The 12219-nt window shown below is 38.3% G+C and overlaps 1 protein-coding gene across 17 annotated transcripts in view; it reads right to left on the bottom strand.

Moving 5' to 3' along the window:
* The window catches only part of LOC117974028 (MAP/microtubule affinity-regulating kinase 3), a 48911-nt gene that overhangs the window by 19134 nt on the left and 17558 nt on the right, over positions 1–12219 (bottom strand). For all 17 annotated transcript variants that reach the window (XR_009307712.1, XM_058991892.1, XM_058991894.1 and 14 more), the window contains exons 4-6: positions 6678–6726; positions 2317–2382; positions 156–226 (exon numbers count right to left, since the gene is read on the bottom strand). Coding sequence is in view for 16 of the 17 variants with exons in the window: in XM_058991892.1 (XP_058847875.1) it covers positions 156–226; positions 2317–2382; positions 6678–6726 (186 nt within the window). In the remaining variant the exon portion in view is untranslated. The remainder of the gene's footprint in view (positions 1–155; positions 227–2316; positions 2383–6677; positions 6727–12219) is intronic.

Below are 12219 nucleotides of genomic sequence, written 5' to 3'. Positions count from 1 at the left end.
ATGCTATTGTGGGTCTCAGAAAGGTTGAATACTGTTATAATCTTATAAAAAAAAAAAAAAAAAAAAAACCACTACACTAGGTGAAATGCAAGGAAGAAATAACATTTCCCCCTCAATACGGTTGAGAATCTCTTAAAATGAGCACACTGCAGTACCTGTCTAAATTTAGATCTGGCCTCCTTTTCCTTCATTCGTCCATGTGCGACTAAGTAGTCAAAGACCTCTCCTGCAATCCAGACAAGAAAAAAGCTTATTTTAATTTAAAAAAAACACAATAATAATTAAAAAAAAAAAAAAAAAGTAATGGCTAGCTGCTACAGAATTTAAGGCAGTCAACAATGCAACACCCCCACCAACTAACATACCTATTACTTAAAGACAGATTGACCAATAAAACTAAGACCCTTGACAGACAACGTTGTATTTTAACATAGGTTACAGTGACACACAGTACTGGAAATAGTTCTGGAAAACACCCTTGATAAGAGAGGCTGCTGAAATGAAGTAAGGAGCACTGCAAACTGGATCACTGTGTAATGTCCACTGTGGTTTCTGCCTGCCAATAATGACTCACGATCAGCCTGACCTCAGTGCACAAGGATTTTATGACAGCTCCTTCCCTCTTCTATCCTTAAATCTCTGTGGAAAAAGACATGCCAACCAGCTCCTCTGATGTAAACATGCACAGGGCTAACACACAACTACTGTGACAGCTTTCCTATGTGCAACCCTCCTCCCCCGCTCTGTCCCCTGAGCAGTTTTTTCCATTTGTTTAATATCTATGCTCTTTACATCTATCTAACTAAATTAAGCAATTACATTTTTCTTCTAATCCTGCTACTCTTGTTTTCCTCTTTACATTTTAAGGGCATCAGGTCTTTCATACAGCAGATATGTTGTATACACTAGAATACAGGCATTGTGCACAGCACTTTACTCATTATCAAAGACAACTGAAGGTCAGCTTTTTGTGTGTGTGTGTGTGTGTGTGTGTACGTGAGTGAGATCTACACTGCTGAACAGCCCATTCGTCTAACATGCATTTCAATTGAAAGCAGCACTAGGACGCAGCCTGTGGCAGAACCTGTTCCCAGCTTTTATTAAAAACAAGGTCAATATATTAGGAGACTATACTTGGTTACTATGTGAATGGTATAAGCACAGTCTTCATACTACAAATCAAGAATCAAAATACTGTATATAGCAAATACGATCCGACGAAAAAATAATAATAAACACATTTAAAAAAACACACAATAGCAACCCCCCGAAAGGTCTAAACACTGTTTGTTTTTTAACCTTTTAAACGGATTGTGGATTTCAAAAACAGGGTTTTAATGTCCTTGCTTTATATTGATCCCATACCTAGCAGTTTACAATTACCAATGTGAATGATGTAGTCGTGAGATAAATAGAAGGTTACATTTTTAGAAGTTTATACAGCGGTACGGGTTCAGTATAATTACGTGCTGCAATGGAATAAATGAACAGATTTTGACAAAGGATTTGCCTCTCTTTGTGATCATTTTGGTGCAGATTGGCAGATTGACAGCACTGGCAATTTAAGCTCCCCGTCTTATTGCTTGATCAGCTCCAGCGTAGGAGGACACAGTATGTGCCTGCCGCCTGCCTGCCTGCCTTCCCACCCTCTACTATGTAAATGTAATTCAATCTAAACCTGTACAGACTATCCTATGCTGTGATGAGACACTGGTGATACAGGCTTTAACACTTTCCTGCCAGTGCGCCTTAACCACTCTCTGAGGGTGTGAGGGTGGTTCTGTTTACATGGTACTGTCTAAGAAATTGCTTGTCAAGGTGCCCATTAATAATCATCGTGGTGGTGGTGGTGCTGGTGGGTGTGACGTGGATTGGGCACAGGTCAACAGAAGTCATTTCACATCTAGGCTACAACTGCCACCAGATCGATGTGACTTTTCGATCACTGCTGACAGATCTGAACCGGCGAAGTGAAAGGCTTCAGCTCCCATTGCCAATTCACTGAGGCACCAGCGACCCCTTTGTTTCTTGTTGCTATTTGTGCTAATTCGTGTCATACTGAATTGTATCATCGCGTGTGCTGCGAACCATTTGGAACCGAGCTACCCCAGCCGAACAAAATCATTTCAGTTCTGTCCCAAGCTGCCTACAAAACCCAAACAGCTGCACTCAATTACTGAACGCCACCACTGCTTTCTCTGAGCCACTTACAATCTGTAGATTGCATGACGGAGCAGTGCTGCACTTCAGCACTATATAAAAAACTAAATATATCAATAAATAACAATGCAATTAAAATGAAAGATTTACACTCACCTCCACTGGCATATTCCATTATTAAGTAAAGAGTCTTGTCTGTTTCAATAACTTCAAATAATTTCACTATTGGGGAGGAAAAAAACAATATATAAAAATTACATGATAAAAATACTTTTTTAGTCTTTTCCCTACTCAGAAACTTCTACATAGAAGAAAAGCACCCTTAAGAAAGACAGCTGTTCCCATCACCTGCTTAAGAGCACACAGACATGGGGCTCACTGTACTTACCTTGGAGACTGACAACTTACAGCCAAGAACCAGGGAATTGTTCACTAGGTAACATTGTACAAGATGTAACGAAAATGTCACACATCCCCTTCAATGTAGTAAATAAAAAATTAGAGCCAGTGAAAAACACACCACCAGTTGTAGCAATATGTACAGACAAGTGTCCTGTTATTTCCCCAGAGATGATGGTACTGTCAGTAACTTCTTATAGCTACAGAATAAAACCAAATGTCATCACAACTGTGATACACATTCCTATACATGAACTACAGCAACAGTTCTTGTCTTTCCATACATATTTTTTTAATAGCACAGGCAGTATACTCATTTCAGCTATTGATTGCCTGTATGAATTTTTTTTTCCCCTAGTAAACATTTTGTGAGTCTATTAGGCTATGGATTGAAGCAGTACTCTTTTTCCTGTCAATATCAAAGCCAGCACTGTTAATGGACACCCTATGAGAATGGAAAATGTTACGCACCAAGCATATTAGGGAACTACTGTATACAAACAGGGCAAACAAACAAACAAATAAATAAATCACTGAGCATTTATTCCAGTCCAATGTTTTAACCACCTTGTTTTGTTTCTATTTTTTTGTATAACCTACTTTTGTATTAAATATTTATTTAACCAGTATATATATATATATATAATATATTATATATAAAGCAATCATAAAAGGGTTGCTTTGCTTTTTTAAAATCATGATCAAGTTTTTACAGGAAGATGATCAGACTAAAAAGGCTCTAATAATTAATTTCACAAAGAAAAGTATGTAACTTACAGTTTGAATATCCCTAACCAAAAATGTAAAATATTTCTAGCTCTTCTTAAATCCTACACTCTGGCAGCTTATTTGACTAGAATTATAAAATCCTGACATAAAATAAGATTGAATAGCTGCCTGTGGGATGGCATATTGAATTCATGAGTAAGAAATACCTCACAGTCATCAGGGAGCTTTTAAAAGTACTCATCAGTTGGTGTGATGTGCCGGTATTTTAGTGTGCCTAAAATAAACACAGACACGCTCAACACCCACAGACACGAATCAGGAGCATCGTCTTTCCTTTTACTCTGTGAGCGTCATATTTTTTGCTTTTATGTGTTTGATTTGAAACATGATAGACAGCTGATAAAGTTTTAAGGAAGGTTGAGCAACTTTTTGTGCATACATCTTATTAAGAAAATTACAGGCTTAACAATCGCGGCTCATATATTATACAGTATCTTGACTGCTGTGTTCAGCATTTCTATGCACCACATCCCAGAAATTATCACTAGAAACAGTGATTTTGTGTCTGCTAGAAAAAAAGTGTTTCAAAAGGGTTCAGCTGAAATTTTCCAATAGAATGTGGCCTCTTTGGGGGTAATTGTTAGAGCTCAATGGATTGCTTACTGGGCATTTCACATGCCAAAGCCATAGAGCGGGATGCTGTCTTACGATCAATGTAACAATGGTAAACACTTCCAAAAACTGATGTTCTTTGCATTGCGGCAAAACTAACTCCTCTTTACCCTACATTTTACATATAATTTTGAGTTGTGTGTTAATGTATTTATTGTTGTTCAGATTAATTAAATATAGCATGGTTAGGGTCACAGATATGATAACAGCCCTGCAATTCTTTATGTACAATATCTCTAGACTGCATCTTGCTTGAGATCGTAACAAACAAATAAAATTCAGTGATATCTCCCCTCTTATGTGATACAGTAAGTCTACTGTGGCAGGACACCTAATTCCCTCCTAAAAGGATTGATAGAACATGAAGTTCTCAGTATCTGGTGGTAGTTCATGCACGGCATGTGTGCGTACAAGGCAGCGTGGCCACATGTTTAGAACAGGTGACTTGATTTAAATCCTGCCAGCTGCAAAATTAAGTGGAAACCGGGTAGATTACAAAATTAAACGTTGAATCTCAGCTGCATTACAAAGTTAAATTTATTTGAAAACATGTGTATCGGGTTTTTGGTGACCAAGAATGCAGGAGTCCTGCTTCCATGAATTATACAGCACAGCAGCTCCGAGCACGTCCCAGTGTAGCGCTCTGTAAAGCAATCAAAGCAAGCCACACAAATCCAATGTTCCTCTGTCCTTCAGGCTGATTGTGCAACCACAAACAAAGAGGGATTGATCCGTCTAACCAATCCCTGACGCTTTGTGAAGACCTGCTTTTATTTGTTCCCGTGCTTTTTTTGGGGTTGAGCAGACTTTAGCTTTAAGTTTCTTTTCATCAGCAATTGTTCAAAAGGCACATTTATAACCACTGAATATTTAAGGGTGATTTTTTTGGGGGGGGAAAGTATTTCTGGTAAAAACCATAGGCATACTGTATTTCAGTTTAGTCATCCTCATCACATATAAACTAAAGTTCCATTATATGTAAAAATGATATTAGAACTTCATCCTGAAAATGGCACCCAGCAGCCTGTACATTTTCCAAAAATAAACTCAACAGCTCAGTGTGAAATTATAAAATTAACCCCTGGAGGTAATGCAGATTATATTCTGTTATATTGCTTTGAAATGCATTCAAGCAAAAACATAGCTTCACAATCTGTTAATTTCCCCAACTGATTACACACACTTTTGTTTTCTAGAAATCATAATCCTTTTTAAAAACATGTCGCCACACAATTTGGGATTAAGAATTTGTCAGCCAAAGCAAGACTAGGTCTGGTCCATAGATGGGAGACCCCCAATGATTACCTGTTGCTACATGAAGTTCAGTGGACCACCAGGGGGCAGTCTCTCCTCTTAAACACGCCAGTGGTTTTACATTGAAAACTGATATCTTAATTCACTATATTGTTTTTTTTTTTTTTTATGTAAAATGGATAACCACACTATAACCCACATTGTTTAATCAATCATGTTCCGAAACATGAGGGTAAGCAGACAAATGATCATTTTGTACAGGCATCACTGATTTTTCTATACTGTTCAGCTTCTTGATAAATGCAATTGATTAAAGCCCATCCCCGGGCTCTGCCTTCACTGAGTATCAGAAGGGCTGAATTTCTTGAAATGTTTTATGAGCGTATGTTGCAAGGACATGTGCATTTACTAATCATATGAGATGATGCACTTTACAAATGTACACTTCATTTGATGAGTAAAGACTGGGTCAAGTGGGTTTCCAAAAACAGAACTGGAGACCGAAGTCACACTACACCCAATTCCACCAGTGCAAGATAAATTCAGTAGCTTTTATCAAACTACTCTAAAGCACCTACACCAGAGCCAGGCTGCCATATTTACAGTGCAATACAGCATCCCCCAATAGTCAGACGGCAGTCCACAGCTGTCAGTGGAATTCAAATCCTTCATCCCAGCTTGACAAGCAGGACCCTGAATCTCACTATGTGGCTTCCCCAAGCAAAGGACTGTCACATTTACTCTGCCCACTAAGCAAAGCATGCCTGCTTCAGGGCCAGAATCTGTTTACACTTAGCAATTCATGCAACCTTTTCTTAGGGAGTTCAAAGGACCCCTCAGCCCAGCCTGACTGTTACATGAAATGAAAAGACAAAAATCAACTACGTGAATGTTAGCATTGCTTGGCACTGGCAGGAGAATGGGGACCACAGCTTTGCACTTGTCAGGGCTGAGAGGCGGGTGTGGCTGAGAAAAACTGCTGATACAATTGCTCAGACGGAGACTAAGACCATGTGAAAATTGATCATATGACTCACGGCAGAACACGCAACAAAAGACACAAACCAAATAGCACAGACTGTCATTTGTAACACTGTAGCGCAGTGGGATGAATGCAAAACGAACACAAAAGCTACCGTTCTTCTCTGGGAGTCTCTATGAATGTAGAAAGAAAGGGGACAGGTGCTACTGAATGAACACTGGTGCAGCCATACCACCTTGGATTCCTGTCTGATCAGCCTCTGTAGATCCATTTTCTGACCTATCGAGACTGCCAGGGCTTTGGTATGCTGTCAGATGCTGTATTGTGGGGTTAGTTATTAAGCTGGTGCTGTCCAGGTGGTGGGGGACATTCATTTACATACAGGATATACCTGAAACGTACATTAATTTACATACAAGTAAACCTAAACAACCATGGGGCATTAAACTTTACATTTCATTATTAAATAAAAATGACTTACCTATATTTGGATGATTCAAAATCTTCATTATTCTTACTTCCCTGAAGAGCTGAGGGGGGGGGGGGGAATGGGAAAAAGATTTAAAAAATAATAATATTGCAAAACCTAATTCTCTATATTTCTGTGTTTAATCTCAATCTCTTGACATCATTGTTTTGGCACTGTTACAAGTTGTATTATGATGGTGTGTATTCAAAGAGAGTAATAGACATCAAAATCTCTTTAGCTTTAGATGGTTTTATTAACTTCAGTACACAATTAATAAAAGAGGTGGAAAAAAACAGGGAAATATAGGCAATTACTTCCCATTATCTAATTTCCTCAATTTGTTGCTGAATAAAATGCACACAGGGTAGGTGCTTTTACCCAGGGTAATGCATTTATTAACTGATAACTTGACAGATTAATTGGATTTTATGCGTTATACAAAGAAAGACCTAAAGTGATCAAAGCCTGATTACCAGCCATGTCTGAGGATATTCAATAATAATGTTGCATATAAAAAGATCAAATAAAAAGTGGTGCAACAGGATACAATTGGGGAAGAGTGGCAGAGGAGACCACCGCTGGATTAAGACAGGGAGTACAGACAGGCACAGCTATCAGGGAAATTGGGGACAGGAGCTGCTACAGTCTACAGTAACAATAACTGCAGAGAAAACCCAGGATCTCCTTGATTGCATTCGGGACTTTAAAAGGGATTAGAATTACATTACAGAACACTAACCCAGAGGTGCAAAACTGATGACCAGTGGATCACCTCAGAGAGCCAGAACCTCAAGGTGATTCCCTCATTACCAAAAAACACATATTGGAAAGCTGTCCCACATGATATTCAGTGACCACCACTACTATACATACTCATACACATAAAAACAGATTCTGTAGCCTGTATTTTTCCTGTGAAATTTTAGTATTCTCTTGTGAAAAAAATAAATAAAGTCAATCATAGGTAAAAGGTGTCCAGTTTTTCTGTAAGTTCATAGTTTTTACATTAGAATAGATAAATACCTGGATGCTTTGACAGGTCGATTCAGCATTCTGGGCTTGCACATGTTAAGATCCATTTGTCTACAAACCACAAATGCATCATACAGTATATTGAAAGAATATTGAAAAGATTAATGAAAGAGATACAAAGCTCAGCTAATGACATCCTATTGTATGTCAGCAGTTTGTTAGTAAAACTACCTGGCACAGTGGATCAATTTGCAACCCACTTTCCTTTTAAAAAAGTAAACAGTTAGCAGTTTCAACAGCTATTGTCTTTAACTTTCCTATGTCCTTCCGTGCCCTACTTTTTTTTTTTTGTCTGTGTACCTAGGATGTATTAGACCCGTATGTATATTGCTACCTACCACAGTACTACAGGCAAGTGCAGAATGAAGAGCTTATTGAATAAACATGTAAATACTTCACTATTAATTAAATTCTGCAATGGTTTTCTAAAATTTAGTCATGGCCAAAAACCCCCCTGCGATATCCTGTGCCAGTGCAATCCCAGACCAGTACTACTGCAGACTAAGGGGGAGGTTGCAATTTATTTTTAATATACAGAATGGAAGCTTCTGGTAGATATCCCAATATCATCTGATTGAACTGAAACTGCTTTTAGGAATACAGGTCGTATGTATCCTTGAATGCAATTCATTTAGATTGTATCAGGACACAACAGTGGCTTTAACATACACCAAACTGACAGCCTCATTTCAAATTCCATGTACTGTAACACAGTGCACATGCATCTTGGTTATGATGTAATGCAGCCTCGACTAGCTACGATTCACAGAAGAGAACTGCATGCTGTATTACACATCTTCCAGTATCTTCATATCTAGCTTCCAAGAGGGAATTCCACTCATTCGATTAACCTTTCATCAAGAGAGACCAGCTTTTGCTTTTAAAAGCCCTTATGTATTTAATGCTAAACAGTGCTGGTAGAATAATAAACCTTGTATACAAGTCCACCTTCACAAAGCCCTGCACCAGTAAACCTCTGTAATACAGACTTGCTCTCGACAAACCCGTCTCAATATAATACAGCACTTAGCATTGATTCCCACCCCCCCACCCGGAGTTTCTCTCCGAGTTGTTTTCCCACACTTACGAAGCCAGTGACCTTTTTGAACTGTAGAACTTACTCCCCACGCTCACTGAGTGGATTTTGGTTTCTGAATCTAAATGACCTTTTTGCCTGTATTAGGCATTTACAAACAAAGCTAAACAGGAATATGGGATGGCTACCCTAATCATTGTCAATGGTGTTGATACAGGCTTTTAAAAGAATAAATAAGACACGAGGTCATTGTGCTCCTTTTTAGCACTGAACTGCTAAACTATTTCCTTCCCTGATATACTGTACATGGCAACTTACTGTACAACTGATTGAAAAGCATTCAAAAGCAGCAGAATGGTAACTTTTGGTGGGTAGCAGCAGGGAACCAATTTGGACACTAACCTTGATGAGATGACATGATGGGTAATGCCCCAACCCCCAGAATAATAAACAGAAATAAATGACAGACACAAATCAGATAGCCTTTTAACCTCACAAAGGAAGCACTGTGGGGAGGAAGGAGCTTCCCTGTGGATAATCTCCAGCTTCACTGCACTGCAATGTACTTGTACATTAAGAAATGTTTGGTTAAATAATTCATTACTGCAGAGGATTGTGTGATAAAGTGTATGATGGCACTATATTCTTGTATTTTTACCATGAAACTGGTATTGAAGGAGATGCCTCACTCCGATGAGCCCTAGGGAAATTTAAGGGAAAGGAGTACTCAGCTCATCCAGTAATGGGCAAAAAAAACACAAGGGAAGTACATTGAAAAACATCCAGACAAATTACCCAAGAAGCAAGTCAAGTTGTGCCAGCTTTAAAGTAACAAACAATTAAAAGCAAGTAAATAAAATGCTAAAAGAAAAGAAAATCCCTGTAAACACAGAGCTGTACCAACCCCTCTCAGCAGGCATCACTTTGTGAAGAGATTTCCTATCAGGATAAAACTACACCCTAAAATATACGATCAACACACATTGAAAAAACTGCATTGCCAGTCACTTCATCCAAAATGACGTTTTACAGACATGATGGTTGTGCATTATTTAGGTGGTGTGGATCAGGCATTAGTCAGTGGAATTGATTAAATGTAAAATAAGCTAATTAAGGTTAATGAAGTCAGTGAATAAATGCTGTTCCCACTCATGTAACCATGATCCCCTGTGTATGTCTTCCGACCACAAACTATTCAATTTATCCTAAACTTCAGTGCCTTGATCTTAAATTATCCAAGCGCCAAAAATCAATTTCAAATTCCCTTTTATTTTTTGCAGTGCCTGCTTTTTGTTTAGAAAAAGAAAATCGATAGCAACATACTGTAGAAAAGATACAGAGAGCATCTTACCCAACCTGCAATGTTGTATGCACTTGGCTATACTTTAATACAAAAATAGATACTGTTTCAGGAAGGGGGGATAAGGTTAATTTCAGGGCAATTTACAACTGGACCAAGAATTGTATTGATAAGAGTAAGATATTTAACCATATTAAAGAAATTAGTAAAAGCTATTATTAGAGACCAATGCCATTTTTCTTTATATATAAAAAAAAAAAGTCCTGGGGATCGTTTCTGTATGCTAGCATGTTCTCAGCTGATTCACAGAGAGGCCATTGGGGAGCGAGCGAGTCCTAGCAGGGTAGTATCTAGTTACCCTGCCAGGTTGCACACATGCTATATTTAGTTTGAAATGGCCTGTGACTTTGAATATTGAAGTACAACATAACCAGCTACAAAACACAACCCATAAGGGCAAGTACAGTACATATTTGTAGATATCAGACCAGATTTTTATCACAGCTGGCTTCAAAAGAATTCAAAGCCAACCCCTATTTACAGGCAAAATGCTTTGCCCTGCCAAATGTACACGTCTACAAAATAGCTCTGGAAGCCAACTGCTTTGAGAGGCTAGAGCTTAAAATGACAGCCACCAACTCTGCAGTCTGATCAGCAGGCTCCCCATAGTCTTTAATGGGCTGGTGCTAATTACATGTTTGCTTTTTATTATTGCAGAAACAAGATATTAAAAAAGACATTAAAAAAAAACACACACACACACACACACACACACAACAACGTGTAAATTGACATAATTAACACTCCAGACAAAGCTGGCGATTAGGAAATGATGTGTGTTGACAGTGGGCTGTGTTCAAGGGTTCGAAGGTTCGGTCACTAGCCAGGAATTCAAAGGTAGTTCTAAACCTTCAAAGTTTTCTCAGGCGGCATTCATGTACTGTCAGATGTTTCTATCTTTTCTGTTAACAGAAACCGTTTGACAATGTGTGAAAAGTATAAATCACATATTTAATGTCACTCGCATGCAAAATTCTCTCTTGATTTGTATAATGCCTATTACTTAAACGCTGCTGTGTTAAAATCCACTACCAAAATGTTATACATAGCACCTCTTTACCATGGCACCTCTACACTGTCCAAGAAACTTTTTTCAGAAAGACAGAAGATAGAAAAAACCCATAGAAACCTCTCTCGTCTACAGTTTGCAAAAAGATGTTCACCCAGTCTGAAGTAGTTTCGTTGAGCTATGTTGCTTTCTGAAGACAATTTGCATTTAAATCAATTAGAACTTGTATGAACTGGAAAGCATTTTTGGAATCGCTGTTTTCTTTTTGATTTTGTAAACAAGTTACATGACTGTTACAAGAAATGTTCTATATGTTATTTATTCAGTGGATAATCATTATTATCGTGATAACTTACAGCAGATAATCCATAACAGAAAATTACCAGTAAATTATGCAAATTAATACTATCAAAGGTCTGAGCCTTCGAAGGTCAAAATGTACCCTTCGTTACAGCCCTAGTTGACAGTATGTATTTTATGAATGTTCAACAAGCAAACAGGTCTTAATTGGCTCTAATTTTAGCAGCTACAAAAATACCCAGTGTAGTCCAGTTATCAAGATCAGGTTTTCCAGAGTAGGTAATACAGCACAGAGTGCAACATGAGTTTTTAAGATTGGTGAATCACAGATTAGCAGTCCTTATCTTTTACCACTTTGTAACACCGTCGCCTCCACAAGTACATGCTATGGTATACAGGACCAATATGACAATACTTCCCTGCCTACTTGGGTTGCTGCAGTGATGCTTCAACGATGCAGCTACAAACTGCAAGATATCACACCCTTTTGAATGCAATTATGCCGGACAATTAGAAGCCCCCCCCCCCCACATATTTTTCCACATCAAGCTCAGTTGGGAGTTCTATTATGTTTACAATGAATGAAGTAAATGGAACTACTGTAAGTGCTTTTCTCTACAGTACAAAAGCTGTTCATATTTATAATGAGCCTCGCTGCCTCTTGATACTACTCCAGTGAGACAGCCTTTGAACTCCAACAACTTTGTTATAAAAGTGTTTAGTGTCTGTTTGTTTAGTTTTTTTTAAAGTCATACATCATGGGGTTTAACACCGTGAAAATAACCAACTCAAAATATCCGAGGCTGTTCTTGGTCCC

Source organism: Acipenser ruthenus, chromosome 18, assembly GCF_902713425.1.
Source record: "Acipenser ruthenus chromosome 18, fAciRut3.2 maternal haplotype, whole genome shotgun sequence".
In the NCBI taxonomy this organism is placed as follows: domain Eukaryota; kingdom Metazoa; phylum Chordata; class Actinopteri; order Acipenseriformes; family Acipenseridae; genus Acipenser; species Acipenser ruthenus.
This window is presented reverse-complemented; position numbering and strand designations above follow the sequence as displayed.